This window comes from Moschus berezovskii, chromosome 24 (genome assembly GCF_049115385.1).
Source record: "Moschus berezovskii isolate FMDL1 chromosome 24, NW_MosBer_1.0, whole genome shotgun sequence".
Classification (NCBI taxonomy): Eukaryota; Metazoa; Chordata; class Mammalia; order Artiodactyla; family Moschidae; genus Moschus; species Moschus berezovskii.
The window spans coordinates 16,214,626-16,230,644 of record NC_142483.1 but is presented as its reverse complement, the minus strand read 5'-3'; the positions used below and the strand labels follow the sequence as shown (position 1 = coordinate 16,230,644).

At 44.7% G+C, this 16,019-nt stretch overlaps 1 protein-coding gene across 4 annotated transcripts in view; it reads left to right on the top strand.

Moving 5' to 3' along the window:
* Window positions 1-16,019, top strand: part of ARHGEF3 (Rho guanine nucleotide exchange factor 3) — a 319,599-nt gene that overhangs the window by 274,971 nt on the left and 28,609 nt on the right. For all 4 annotated transcript variants that reach the window (XM_055414115.2, XM_055414114.2, XM_055414117.2 and 1 more), the window contains one exon: window positions 2,300-2,407. In XM_055414115.2, coding sequence (XP_055270090.1) covers window positions 2,300-2,407 — 108 coding nt within the window. The remainder of the gene's footprint in view (window positions 1-2,299; window positions 2,408-16,019) is intronic.

Below are 16,019 nucleotides of genomic sequence, written 5' to 3'. Positions count from 1 at the left end.
GCCCACTTTGCAGGATCAAGTACATTGTGCAGCAATGGTGTCTGTTTTGATTGTTCATTACGTGGGAATGTCACATTGCCAGAGGGCAGCCCAGAGTTTACGTCCAAATGGGTGAAGCCTTAGGAAGGGAGTCTTAATTACAATCTCATGTAGCAACACTGGACAACCTGCAGAGGGGCTGACATTTGCACTGTGCATTCATCTTACAGCAGTGCAGAAAAACACACAGCTGACTGGCTCATGTAAAATGGGCAGCAGAGTCAGCAGAGCCTTAGAAAAATGACACAGCAGGTAAAACAAAGCCGAATCTTCCCTCATCCCGCCAAGCATGCAAGGCTCCCTGCTCCCTTTTTAAAGCAAGATAACCTAGTTGGCATTTGCCCTTCAACCTCCCCAGTTTGATACGGAACCTGTGACCCAGGAGCTTTAGCCATTAACGAGACCTGGGAGTCAACAGGCTCTGAGGTGCGTGGCAGGAGTATATGAGACCAAATCCTGCTCCCCTAGGATAGCCCTCTTCTTCTCACTTGCTGCAATGCAGTTTGTGCCACCAAAGGTGGTATATCAAAACTCTGGCATTTCCAGCCAAAGCAGGAGCCATTTAGAAAAATTCAGGGCATGCTCAAGAGACTGTGCGTGCATGCGTGTGTGTGTGTGTCTATTCGGTAAGCCTGCCGGTGTGCAGCTCTGACGTCAAAAATATTTTAAAAATCCTCCTCTGGGCACAGATACTCAGGAGCCAGGCACTGGACAGGGAGCATCCTTGAAGGACATTGTCACCTGGAAACAGAGGGGCAATCGGATCTTTGTCTTCAGCATTTACGTAATTATAATGTGATATCTCTCGTGTTGAGAGATTCATCCTTTGCATTTTGGAACTAAGCCTTCCTGTCGTTCGGAGAGTTGCCTTCTGTCTGTTCAGCTCAGCATGCCAAGAGGCTGGAGAGGTCCCCAGCAGCCCAGATGCATTCTCCGTCTTGGAAAAGTATTTGCTTTGAGAAACCATGAAGTCACTCCTGGCTACATCGTGGAATTGTTTTGTGCTTTTTAAACAGCCTTTAGATTTTTTCTATTTGCCAGAAAGGTTGGGTCTATTTCAGAGGAATCTTCTGTTTTCTAAGGCTATCAAGGGCATAAAATGACATGAGAGTGTCTCAACAGAACTCCAGATTCAGGCAAGATTTTTCCAAGCACCTACTATGTTCAAAACACCTTGCAGGGATATTCTAGAGAATCTTAACTCTCAAAACTTTGAAGGCAATGGCTGAAAAAGAAAGATGAACCCCTTGAGGCTCCCTCTGGAAATGGTTGAGTTTCCCCACAACCACTGGCAAGTGTGGCTTTTTCCATCAAAATTTGGTGTCTTCATGTGCTGTCCAGCATCTCCTGCAGGTCAGATGGAGCTTAGGAAGACAAGGGTAACTGTTCTCTTTGTCAAGTGTTTTGTCTGTCATCCCTCTCTTTTCCACAGCCTCTTGTTTTTATTTATGTAACTCTAATCAGCAGAGTCATTGGTTTAGGTAAGCTCCCCCACCCATCAGCTTGCTTTGGGGTAACTTGCAGATTTGTGCATGTTTTATGTGGTGATAATTTTCATGACTTGTGGCTAGGTATAGTATAAAAACTAGTGCTCGTGGTAGGGTTTTCTCTCTGTATATTTTCTTTTTGCTGTCTAGTTGTTATTTATAAGGAGTTAATATGTGCATTTCAGATATCCTATAGGTACAAAGAGGCTTTCTTAACAGCCTAGTAATAGAATAACTTCTTTAAAATGTTTTTTTAATTTGGTGTACTAAAAGAAAGAGTCTTTGTGCTTTAGAAAAGCCATTGCATATTAGAAATTTGGACAGTGGCTTCAGGCAAGGTGGAGAAAAGGTCTTTTTTAAAAGATGAAACCAGAAGCATCAAAAGACAACCGCCCGACAAGGTCATTGGATGGGAAATTGGAGGCAGCTTTTGTCTGCAGGAGGGGTTGGAGAGAGTGATTCTTCTAAGTGGGAGCCTCTGATTTAAAAGCCGGCATACACTGTTGGGGTGAAGGAATTTGCCTATTTGCTGTCTGCTCAGAGACTGCCTCTGTTGACTGCACCCCCCCACCCACCCCCCACCCCAACTATTTACCCTTCCCTGGCTCACCAGTCACCTTCACACAGCAGGAGTGAGATGGGTACCATTTCCATTCTACAGAGTGGTGTGCAGCCAGCAGCTCGTGGAGTGAGACATGACTGTGTGGTGGCATTACATTCTCCTTGGAATTGACCTTGACAGTTTCCTTTTTTTTTTTTTTTTTTAACCCTAGGAGCCTAGCAATAAACGAGTCAAACCTCTTTCCAGAGTCACATCCCTCGCCAACCTCATCCCACCTGTGAAGGCCACGCCGTTAAAGCGCTTCAGCCAAACCCTGCAGGTAAGGACACGGTGGGCTCATGTTTGCAGAAAACCCTGTTGTGTGGGAGGAGACACCTCTGTCCTAGCCAGAACCTCCCCTGGTTTCAGTCTGACCTGAATCAATGCTTATTATTTGAGTAGAAGAGAGAAAGTGAGCAGACTGGAAGAGAAAGATGTTTTAAAGTTGGTGTCAGACAGAGTCCTTCAAGTGTTACTGGAGGCATCACCTCTGTTGGGTCTTTCCTCACAGTTCTCTTTCAGAGTCGCCATCCAGGTGTACTTTGATAGGTATCTGTTTGGTCCTAAAGTATCTATGGTCCTCCCAAGGAAACCCGCACCTGACCTCAGATGGAGGGCAAAAGAGCCTAATGGCTTCGACGAGTGGCTTAGAGCCGCGCAGCTTGTGAGAAGAGACTCAGCCCACCCACTCATTTCTTATGGCCCTGGAGCTGAGAATGATTTTTGCTTTGTAAATTGGCTGTGGAAAAGCAATCCAAAGAGGAATATCTCATAACCCATGAAGATGATTTGAAACTGCAGTGTCTGTAGCTGAAGTTGTGCAGGTACATAGGTGTGCCGAAATGTCAGAGTGTTGTCTGTAACTCCCGTGGCCCTACAAAGGCAGAGTCAAGCAGTTGTGACCCCAACCATATCGCCCACAGCACCAAAAATATTGACTATTGGACCCGTTACAGAAAATGTTTGTTGTTCCCTGACTGAGGACAAGGGCCTGGGAGTGGAATTATCTCACTTCTGGCCTCGGCTCTGTCCCTCAAAGAGTATGTCCCCTTGAGCAGGCAACTCCACACCTCTCTAGGTCTTGCCATTATTCCATGTGGATACACTGGAGATGGTGCTGCCAGCTCCTCTAGAGAGCTGTGAAGACTTACAAGGTAGTACATTTAAAGGACCTAGCATGGTTCCTTGGCTCATGATTCGTAATCACTGACTTCCTAACTAGCTAAGGTGTAAATATTAGCTACTGTAAAAATTCTTTGGTTAACAGGTGGTTGTAGTTCTTGTTCATAAACTCCTGATAAATTGAGATTTTTTTTTTCCTTTCCCCAAAGGCCTTGGGCACCCAGTATGATAAAAATCCTTTTCATATCATGAAAAGGCTCACCTTGTTCAGCTGAGTAGACTTGAGTCTGCCAGTTCCTTACATGTCCTGAATACTTTTGCTTAGCAATATTTTTTATCTTGACTTTCGAGTCATTAAGAGAGTTGTGGGCCAGCACCCAAGGCATGCCCCAAGCTATGGACACCGATGACTTGAGAGCTGTTTGAAGTCTCCCTCACCCGCTCCTGTCCTTGATGCCACACCAAGCAGCCCAAGCTCTTCGCTGCTCTTTCCTCTCCACCCCTCAGAGCTCATCCCCTGCCCTGCACATTCCTCTGTTAGCTCTGCTAATATTTCTCCTGAATGAATACCTCATCTCATTAGCTATAGGCTTGGCTCTGTGCTGGAACCTCTGGGCTCCTGGCTGTCCCCTGTTCCCCTTTGTGGGAGAATAGAGGAGGAGGAAAAAAAAAAAAAAATAAGGTCATCCTGGGGAGCCAGATGAAGGGCTTTGAAGCTCATGAAGAAAAATGTGTTTACCTTCTCTCCCTGGTGACCAGTCTCTCAGCCCTCTGGCCGAGTTCATCACAGGCTTCCCCTGGAAGATTCATCACCGCCCTAGCCCCGCACATCTGGTCTTTCGCTGAGTTCTGCTTTTCAAAAATCCTTCAGCCTGTCGATTTGCCATTTCACCCTTTCCTTTCCACCTAGGGGTGGTGGCTTGAGATCACCGTAGTTACTTCCTCCCTTGATTGCAGTCTCCACGTTTCCCGCCATCTCTTCCCCTTGTCTCTCCGAGGACAGTCCACCCTGTGCCCCAGGAAGGGCCTTGCTCATTCCAGAGTTCAGGTGGGCTCTCCTCCCTGCCCTCGTGTCACTTACATCCTAGATAGGGTTGCCTTCTAGTCACACCTGGCCCTCGGTTGTGTTTTGTTTGGCTGCACGTTGTTTTTGAGCTCACATTTAGAAATCACAAGAGTCCTTGAAACAATCTGGACTTCTGGCTTCTTTTGAGGAATTGGAACGCCTAGCAGCGCTGGGCCTGTGTTCTCACGTGGTGCTTATGAGCCAGTCAGCGTTCACCTACAGATGTCCCCACTTCTCCCAGCTCTCCTCCCAATACCTGGCCTCCTCACAGCGTCATCAGCTTGCCTGGCCTGCAGGCTCCGCATTTGTGCTCAGGATTCCAGGGAGAGTACTGTCTGTGCCTCCTCACCGCAGCCCAGCCCCGACACAAAGTGCGTCTTCCATTGTCATTCCTTCAAAATCTCTCCTTTGGCTCCCCAGGAAACCTTTAATTTTTTTCTCTTGTTTCTACCCTACACAGATCCCACACAGGGAACACTGCAGGAAATATTTAATCACCTTGCAAATTTGCCCTGACCTAGAGAACTGGGGCAAAGAGAAATCGAGCCATGTCTGAAATCCAGCAGACTGAGGCCAGACTTGAAGAGCTGGATCTGACATGTGGATATTGGTTTCTAAAACCTCAAAGATTTTTTTTTTGGCAAAATAATCTTTAACTGACTTGTTTAAAATACCAGGATAAAGAGCTAATCCCAGGTTCTGTTTATTGGGCAGAAACAACCAGACAGAAACAGAATAATTATTCATAATGGTTATGTCCATGAACACAGAGAGAACTTGAACAGTGTCTTTATGTTGTGAGTGTGTCTTTGGTGGCGGTCAGTAAATGGAAATATGCCCCTGAGGTTGTATGCAGAGTTAGACAGCCTCATTTGCAGGATGATCTGCAAAGCTTGGAGTATGCCATCTTGCCCCCACCTATCTCCTTGTAAGTCACCTTGGCACATGCAGTGCAAATTCTGCAGAATTACTTCCAGTCCTAGCATCCCAATAATTGCCTCCTGGCTTTATTGCTTCCTTCCCCAGCTAGAGCAGGATAGGTGTTAATGTAGCCTGAGGAGCAGGGAGGATGGGGGAGGGGGCCCTAAAGGGAGTACTCGGTGTACCAAGTTCACCATCTTCCTTCCTCATTTTGCCCCTGGTGTTCCTGATGTCCCTTCTAAAACGGGAGAAACAGAAAGATCTGAAGCCACAGGGCGGCTCCAAACCTCTTGGCAGTCATTCATTCCTTACCCATATGTGTGTGTTCTTTTTCTCTAACTTCCCGAAACAGCACAGTGCTGGAATATGGAGCAGCTTGCTTCTCTGTGGCAGCATCCTTGCCCCTGGCTCCTGGCCTCTAGAGATACCCATTCGGCCTCTCAGGGTACGTTCCTTTCATCGTAGGAGGAGAGATGACTTAGGCCCAAACCCAATCCTTTAATCGATAGTAGAACACTTAGACCCTGATGCTGGGAAAGATTGAGGGCAGAAGGAGAAGAGGGCAGCAGAGGATGAGATGGTTGGATGGCATCTCCGACTCAATGGACATGAGTTTGAACAAACTCCAGGAGATGGTGATAGACAGGGAAGCCTGGCGTGCTGCAGTCCATCGGGTCAAAAAGATTCAGACATGAGTGAGTAACCAAACGAGAACAGAACACTGAGCAGGCCTTCCTCTGGCTTCCCAGGAGGGTGTCAGGAGAGCTTGGGGCTGGCAGCCTCTTCCAAAAAGTTTAAGGGCTGTGTCGCAAATGTAAGTGGTCCTTGGAGCCACAGTTCAGGAAGACACTGCAGGATTGTTCTCTGTGGCCTCCTCCCTACCCCCACCCCATTCCCCTGTGGACCGGGGTCTTGGGCCCCAGCACAAAGGCGGCATTTGTGGAGGTCAGAGAGGGAGCGCCGACTGCATGGCGCTCTGTCTGCTTCTGACCGGGGAGGTTAGCACTGCTGGTCAACTGGAGCAGAGATATCCAGATCCGTCTGTGCCTGTAAATCCCCTCCTGGACTGCCCCAGCCCTGGAAGGGGTTTGTGTGCTTCCACTCCTCATATGGAGTGACGAAGGCGGAAGGCGAGCTGCCTTGGCCAGTCAGTTGCTTGCCGACGCCGCCTCCCCCGTCACAGCTGCGTGGCTGGTGGACTCATCTAGGCTGAGTCCAGGGCATGCTATGGGATGCTGTGTTCCCTGCACAGCCACTGAGCCCTCTGTTCTCTTTGAGCTGTATTTCTTTTCCCTTATAAAAGTGTGTGTTCATTATGGAAAAATACAGAAGAGAGGTGAGAGAAAGATTCCACTCCCAAACAACCCCTGTTAATATTTTATAATTTCCTTTCAGTGTTATTCTAGGTCTGTCTATGAAGCTTAAACAGTCTGAGCCTAATTTGGGGTTACTCACAGTCTGCCAGCCTTATCTTTGTGTTATCTGTTTACTTTTGGATTTATTCCTCCCCCTTGCCACCCCCAGGGACTGTGGATGACCAGTTTCTCTTGCATCTCTATTGATCTTTGCTTCACATATTTCCAAGCTGCGCAGTTAGGTGTATAAAGGTTCCTCTTCATCTCCTGAGGGTTTTGAACCTTTTTTACTAAAGTTAAATATTTCTGTTTATCTTTTTTAATGCTTTTTGTATTGGATTTTCTTTTGTTTTTGTCTTTTCATGCATTTTACCTGCTGTTTCTTGTTCATCTCTTCTTTTCCTCCTTCCTTTGTCATTTAGCTAGATGAAAGTTTTATTATGGCTTAAGGGAAATGTTATATCCCAGTTAGAAAATATGATCTTAATTGACTATATATTATTCCAACATGATGTGATTCATTTTACATAACCAGTCTCCTATTAATGGATATTTACATTGTAAATATTTTATATCATTAAATATTTATGTTGAATTTTTTAATGACATTTCTCCTATTTTTTAAAGTGCCTTCTATTTTGCTTTCTTTTCTGATTATATAACATCATAGTCAGAAAAGGGAATAAAAGTTCTTGTAATCCCATCTTCCCATCACCAAAAAACTTTTATTAATATTTTCTTATATACTCGGTCAATCTTTTCTTTTACTGTTAATATATACTTGCGTTTTACTTTTTAAAAACAAAATTATAATCATACTATTTTTAACTTGCTTTTGTCTTAACCATATAAATTACCTCACGACATAAGGACCTTTTTTCTTGTCATTAAACATTTCATTATCTCTGGTTTTAAGAGATAATGGGTTCATATAGTGTTTTGTCAGAAGGATGTATGTTTATTCAATCACCCTTCTATTGTTGAACATTTCAGTATTTTGTCTTTTTCTGCCATTATAGATAATCACAAATCTAAGCCATCTGATATCACTGTTAGACCTCCGATTTTTTTTTAATATATATATATAGGAGTGTAGTTGATTTACAGTTCTGTGTTAGTTGCAGGTATACAGCAAAGTGATTCAGTCATACATAGACATATATCCATTCTTTTTCAGATTCTTTTCCAGTGTAAGTTATCACAGAATGCTGAGTAGAGTCTCCTGTGCTATATAGTGGGTCCTTGTTGATTATTTTATATGTAGCAGTGTGTATATGTTAATCCCTAACTTCTAATCTATCCCTGCCCCCTACCTCCACATTTCCCCTTTGTAACCATAAGTTTGTTTTTGAATTCTTTAAGTCTGTTTCTGTTTTGTAAATAAGTTCATTTGTATCATTTTTTTTTAAGATTCCACATGTAAGTGATATCATATGATATTTTTCTATCTCTCTCTGACTTAAATCCGTCCATGTTGTTGCAAATGGCATTATTTTATTCTCTTTATGGCTGAGCAATATTCCATTGTATATATGTACCACATCTTTATTCATTCCTCTGTTGATGGACATTTATGTTGCTCCCATGTCTTGGCTATTGTAAATAGTGCTGCAGTGAACACTGGGGTGAATGAATCTTTTTGAATTCTGGTTTTCTCTGAGAGTTTGCCCAGGAGTGGGATTGCTGGATCATACAGTAGTTCTCTTTTTAGTTCCCACTAACGACTGAGCGACTTCACTTTCACTTTTCACTTTCACACATTGGAGAAGGAAATGGCAACCCACTCCAGTGTTCTTGCCTGGAGAATCCCAGGGACGGGGGAGCCTGGTGGGCTTCCGTCTATGGGGTCACACAGAGTCGGACACGACTGAAGTGACTTAGCAGCAGCGGTATAGATGGGTTCCCTTTTCTCCACACTCGCTCCAACATTTATTGTTTGCAGACAGTTTGATGATGGCCATTCTGACTAGTGAGAGGTGATACCTCATGGTAGTTTTGATTTGCATTTCTCTGATAATTAGTGACATTGAGCATCAAGCCTCAACTTTTGATGTATATCTGTCTTAGACAGAATTGCTTCTCCATGTTCTCACATACTAATTCTAAACTCATAGTCATATTTCTCTCTCTCTTTGAGCAAGGATGCAGGGGCTCATGTTGGGTCTGAAATGGCTCGGAGATGATGAGGGTAAAGGGGAGAAAGGACATTTGAGGTTTGAGGAGGAAGTGTGAGAAGAAAACCAGAAACCAAACCGCCTGTCTGGAAGGTAAAAATGTAGCTGAGGACTAACTTGTATTCCATGTTAAAGGGAACTCCTGAGTTTCTGCTGTTCCTGGAATAATAATAGTTTGACTGTTGTAATAGTTGACTATTGCAATTTAAAGCCTGTCATTTTAAATTTCGTCCTAACATCTTTCATCAGTTCAGTATTTCCAGTGAGCAAGGTCCTTTATATTCATAGTCTCATTCTCAACTCCGCAGGGTAGGTTTCATCAGGACTTTATAGGGGAAAAACCTGAATGTGCCCAAGGTCACGCAGCCAGTCATGATAGAGTTGGATCCTGTAGGGTTTGGCAATGCCTCTGCTGTGGTAGGCTTTTATAAAGTCAGTTTGGTCCTAATAAAACCTGCAGTTTGCCAGGATCTAAAAGTAATAGCCAGATTTTCAGTTTGGAGCATCCTACCTCACTGCTGTTCCTTATGCTTTGTTCGCTTATGTGGTAGCGAGAGTCATCAGTCCATTTCAGCCTGTGGAATATTTTACCATTAGCGTTACTGTGCAGAAGCCATTTTTTTATGGTGCCCAGTGAAGATGGTCAGGCTGCTTGCCCAAGGCTCTGGAAGACTTCCTAATTCCTGGCTGGCACTAAGCAAAGTGTATGATATTTTCTCCACACCTGAAACAAATATTTTCTTCAGCTATCATTCACTTCTACTCAGAATGTCTCCCAACTGAAGAAAGGGTTGTCCTCGTACTAGATATTTCAGGTTTGACGTTTATTGATTGTGAGCTGGTCTAGTGCCGTTTCCCAGGTTTTTAATGTGCGTTAATCTGAACTGGATACCATAGTGTGATTTTGTTGATAGTACCGCTTCTGACTCAGTGTTCATGGCCTTGTACATTTGTCTGCTGATTGTGTTTTCCCTTCATTACTATCTCTCTATTATGGAAAATCTGGAAAATAAACGTAGAAAAGTGTGAAAATGAAAACAAAAATCCTCCATAGCCAGGGTTTCCCTGCGTTAAAAAAAAAAAATCCGCCTGCCAATGCAGGAGACATGGGTTCAATCCCTGATCTGGAAGGATTCCATATGTCTCAGAGCAACTAAGCCTGGGAGCCACAACTACTGAGCCCTAGAGCCCATGTTTCCACAACAAGAGACGCCACCATGAGATACCCTCACACAGCAGTTAGAGAGTAGCCCCCACTTGCCACAACTAGAGAAAAGCCCAAGCAGCAGACCCACCACAGCCAAAAATAAAAACAAATAAAATAAAAATCATCCATAGTCCCACCATTCAGGGGTAACCCCTGTTATCATTTTGTATTTTAAACTGGGATCTTTCTTCTCTTCCTTAACTCTACCTGTGAGACTTTCCTATTTTCATTAAGCATTTCTAAAAAAGAATGTTTTTTTCCAAGTTTTATTAGCATATAACTTGACATACGGCTGTACTGTGTAAGTTTAAAGTATACAGCATAATTTGATTTGTATGTATTGTGAAGTGATTACCACAACAAGTTAACATTCATCTCATATAGATACAAAGAAAGTAAAACAGTATTCTCTCAGGAAGAATGCTTTACAGATTTGCATGTCATCCTTGTACGGGCTCTTCTCTTCATGGCTCTGCCCTTAGTAAATGAGCTGCCAAAATGAGCACAGAAGAATGCTTTTAACAACCATGCAATGTTCCATTGTGTGATTACACTGTAATTTATTGGACTAATCCCTATTGTCAGGTATTTCAGGCTCTTTCCACATCTTTTGCTTTTATAGTGTTTTCTCCTCCTAAAAGTTACCTTAGTGGAGGTCCCATGTAGAGGTATTTAGTCCAAGTAGTTTAGACATGTGTCTGCTGTTTGCTGATAAATGAAGTCATATAAACAAGTACTAATGGCAACAGAGCAGTCAGTGGTGTAATAACAGTGATAGGTCATACCCTTTTCCTGTTGATCACCTACCAGGCACTTGGCCAAATCCTTGATACGCTTTATCTTATCAAATCCTCACTACTACTTTGTGAGGCATTTATTACTATGTCCCTTCCCTTTTACAGATAATCTGCCTCCAATGCAGGAGATGCGGTTCAATCCCTGGGTCAGGAAGATCCCCTGGAGAAGCAAATGGCAACCCACTCCAATATTCTTGCCTAGGAAATCCCATGGACAGAGGAGTCTGGCTGGCTACAGTCTGTGGGGTCGCAAAAGAGTCAGACACAACTGAGTGACTAAAACAGTTTACAGGTAAATAAACAAATCCAAAGAGATTTCCAAGGTCCCTCAGCCATTGAAGTGACTTGACACCAGGTCTGTTTTACTCCATGTTTTGGAGTTTCGTAGTTGAAAGGCTAGACTCAGTTCTCTTCCAGCGTGTACCTATGCCAGTCACTTAATCCTCTGGTACTTGGATTTTTTATCAAAAGGGGGCAAAATATGAGAACCTGTCCAATGCCTCTGTCAGGATTAGTATGTGATGTATGTGAAGTCGCTCAATCGTGTCTGACTCTTTGCAACCCCATGGACTGTAAGGCTCCTCCATCCATGGGATTTTCCAGCCTAGAGTAACTAGAGTGGGTTGCCGTTTCCTTCTCCAGAGGCTCTTTCTGACCCAGGGATCAAACCCGGGTCTCCCACATTGTAAGCAGATGCTTTACCATCTGAGCCACCAGGGAAGTCCTGTCAGGATTAGAATGAGAGGCAAATGTGATAGTGGCTTCATAGCTGATAAATGTTATTTCTCAATTTAAATTAATTACTCTAATCAAATTTTGTAATAGTCTCCTCCAGGACACTGAGAACATTTCCCCATTCCCCACCACCACCACCACCACCGTACTTTCTGGTTTAATCCTTTGTGGTAGCAACACAGACACATGTTTTCCTCTTACAGTCCCACCCTAACCCCCAATCCATTTAACAGTAAGCTGTCTGCTACAAAATAGCAATGGTCAGTGTAGAGGATTTCCCTGGCTCGAACTCTTTATTGGAGTGCGTTATCTTTGGCCATAGAGACCTTCTGTTTGGGGGAAAGGACAAGGGAGTGCCCCACTGAACAGGGAGCATTAACAAACCAAATCTGTTCCATCATGCCTAACATGCTGGGTCTACATTTCCTCTGACACGTGTCAAGGCAGCTGCTTTTTCCCCACCTCCAGCATCTTTTCCATGTACCCAGCCCAGGCATAAACACGAGCACCCATTTCCTAAATCTGCAGTATCTGCGCCTGCTGTGGCCATTGTCATTGTAGCTGCCAGTAGTTATGAGCTTTGGGTTTTTGACTGATTTGCTGGGCCAGTTTCCCTCATGGAAACTCTTGCTTGTCCCGGAACATTTTTCATTCCAGGCCCAGATTCCCCACAACGAGGGGTATCACCATGCATGTTTCTGTTTTGTATCCAGTCCCTCCCAGGGCTGAGACCCTTACTTTGACGTGGGCCTCTCCTGGTCACCCTGTACTCCTGGCATCTAGTGGCTAGAGATGAGGATCATATTAAACATCCTGTGCTGCCCAGGACAGCCCCTCACAACAAAGGCTGTTCTGGCCCAAGACGTTAGTGGTGGCAAGGTAGGGAGTCTCTGCCGCAGGCCGAGAAGTAGCCTGACCCTCATCTGTTTGGGCACACAAATCCCATCATGCTTAAATCTTACCCTAGAGGAAGCAGGGTAGGATATTGGTTAAAAATTGTAACGTTTTGTGGGGAGCTGGACTCAAATAGACCAGGTGTGGGTTGTCATCCTGAGTTCACTGTTGACCTGGTTTAAATTCTGGAGCATCATTCATCAGCTACATGACCTTCAGCAAAGCATCACCCTCTCTGAGCCTCAAGTTCCCTCATCTATAAACATGGGTAAGAATCCTCACCTTTTGGGCAGAGAAGGAGGTTAAAGCCCCCTCACATGCAAGCAGTGACATTCCCTCATTAAGCAAAATTGTTGAGGCCCTACCATGTGCCAGTGCAGATGAATCCATCAGTGAATAGAACAGATGGCGATCCTTGGCCTTCAAGGAGCTTTCCTTCTACTGGGAAGAAACAGAAATGTCAGAATCAAACTAGTAAGTGATATCACAGAGCACATGGTGACACAGGAGCCAGCGCAGGGGGGTGGGCAGTGGCGGGGCACTAGACGGCATGTGGCTGTTCTCTCTCAAGGCAGCCTCCTCTTTGGGCTTTTCCTCCCAACAGCAGTCACCTTGTTCTCCGCTAGCTCCAGTCCTTTCATCGAATTGTGCTGAGCTGTACTAGTGACTGGTGAGGGTGTGGTCAGCCCCACCCATGAGCATGGCTTGGGGCTACTTGGATGTGAGTTGCCTCCAGGGCCAGTCAGCCGCTGACCACACACCTGTCTGGCATTCTTTATTTCTTTGGGATTCTTTCCTTCAGCATCCTTCCCCCTTCAAAGTGGAGTTTTAAAAAGACAAAATGTTTGTTTTAGTTCATCCTAATTAAATTACTGCACAATTGTGCTCATCTTACACACTAGCAAAGTAGCACTCAAAATTCTCCAATCGAGGCTTCAATAATACGTGGACCGTGAAGTTCCAGATGTTCAAGCTGGATTTAGAAAGGACAGAGTAACCATAGATCAAATTGGCAACATCTGTTGGATCATCGAAAAAGCAAGAGAGTTCCAGAGAAACATCTACTTCTGCTTTATTGACTATGCCAAAGCCTTTGACTATGTGGATCACAACAAACTGTGGAAAATTCTTAAAGAGATGGGAATACCAGACCACTTTACCTGCTTCATGAGAAATCTCTGTGCAGGTCAAGAAGCAACAGTTAGAACTGGACATGGAACCCTGGAGTGGTTCTAAATTGGGGAAGGAGTACATCAAGGCTCTGTATTGTCACCCTGTTTGGTTAACTTCTTTGCAGAGTACATCATGTGAAATGCCAGACTGGGTGAAGCACAAACTGGAATCAAGATTCAGTTCAGTTCAGTTCAGTCGCTCAGTCGTGTCCGACTCTCCGCGACCCCACGAATCACAGCACGCCAGGCCTCCCTATCCATCACCAACTCCCAGAGTTCACTCAAACTCATGTCCACAGAGTCGGTGATGCCATCCAGCCATCTCATTCTCGGTCGTCCCCTTCTCCTCCCGCCCCCAACCTTTCCCAGCATCAGAGTTTTTTCCAGTGAGTCAACTCGTCACATGAGATGGCCAAAGTATTGCAGTTTCAGCTTTAGCATCAGTCCTTCCAATGAACACCCAGGATCGATCTCCCTTAGAATGGACTGGTTGGATCTCCTTGCGGTACAAGGAACTCTCAAACCAACTTACCAGGAGAAGTATCAATAATCTCATACATATGCAGATGAACCACCCTTATGGCAGAAAGTGAAGAGGAACTGAAGAAGCCTCTTGATAAAAGAGAAAGAGGAGAGTGAAAGAGCTGGCTTAAAACTCAACATTCAAAAACAAAGATCATGGCATCTGGTCCCATCACTTCATGGCAAATAGATGGGGAAAAAATGGAAACAGTAAGAGACATAATCTGGGGGGGCTCCAGAATCACTGCAGATGGTGACTGCAGCCATGAAATTAAAGGACACTTGCTCCTTGTAAGAAAAGCTATGACCAAACTAGACAGCATATTAAAAAGCAGAGACATTACTTTGCCAACAAAGGTCTGTCTAGTCAAGGCTATGGTTTTTCCAGTAGTCAGAGTTGGACCATAAAGAAAGCTGAGCACTGAAGAATTGATGTTTTTGAACTGTGGTGTTGGAGAAGACTCTTGAGAATCCCTTAGACAACTAGGAGATCAAACCAGTCAACTCTAAAGGAAATCAGTCCTGAATATTCATTGTAAGGCCTGATGCTGAAGCTGAAGCTCCAACAGTGTGGCCACCTGATGCAAAGAACTCACTCACTGGAAAAAATCCTGATACTGGGGAAGATTGAAGGCAGGAGGAACAGGGGACGACAAAGGATGAGATGGTTGGATGGCATCACTGACTTGATGGACATGAGTTTGAGCAAGCTCTGGGAGTTGGTGATGGACAGGGAAGCCTGGCATGCTGCATCCATGGGGTTGCAAAGAGTCAGACACAACTGAGCGACTGAACTGAACTGAATTAAAGGTGTAAATCAGAAGTTTGCTTAATCAAAAAGCCACTCAGTCAGTATTCCTAAAACTGAGCAAATGCACGCCCTCTTCTTAACTTGAACTCTGAGAAGGCTGGTTCCCATCTCACCAAAACCTCCTCACGATGATTGATTTGCCTGTAAACAGCAGGTGCATGCATAGTAAGTCACTTCAGTTATGGCCAACTCTGCAACACTATGAATAGTAGCCCAGCAGGCTCCTCTGTCCATGGGAGTCTCCAGGTAGGAATACTGGAGTGGGTTGCCATTTCCTCCTCCAGAGGATCTTCCTGACTCAGGGATCGAACTCAAGTCCCTTATGTCTCCTGCATTGGCAGGCAGTTGTTTTTTTTTTTTTTTTTTTACCACTAGCACCACCTGGGATGCCCAAACAGCAGGTACAACCCTATAGTGGAAAGAGCTCAGGTTTTGGACTCACACAGATCTAGTTTTGTAACCTGAACAGATACCTTAGCCTTCCTGAGCCTTGGTTTACTCATAAGTAAAATGGGAATAAACTCCCACCTTGCAGGGTGCTTGTGAGGATTGGAAAGAACTTATGAGAAGTGCTAAGCAGGGGCAGGTGTGTAATGGCCCCTCTGTGATCTATGGGCTTCCCTGATAGCTCACTTAGTAAAGAATGCAGGAGACCCCAGTTCCAGTTCCTGGGTCAGGAAGATCCCCTGGAGAAGGCATAGGCTACCCACTCCAGTATTCTTGGGCTTCCCTCGTGGCTCAGCTGGTAAAGAATCCACCTGCAATGCAGGAGACTGGGTTCATCCTTGGGTTGGGAAGATCCCCTGGAGAAGGGAAAGGCTACCTGCTCCAGTATTCTGGCCTAGAGATTTCCATGGACTGTATAGTCCATGGGGTCACAAAGAGTCGGACAGGACTGAGTGACTTTCACTTTCACTTTTCTGTGATCTTTGTGGTGAACTTCATCCCTGCCCCTTCCCCTTTAGCCCCCGAGCCTACCAGTTGGGCTCTAAGGAAACACGAAGCCAGGAATTCTTAGAGATAGGACTCACCTAGTATAGCTCACCTGTCTGTTTTTTTTCCCCAAAACTGCAACAGTAGAAAATCTCCAACTCTGAGAAATTTTTCAATAAAAAC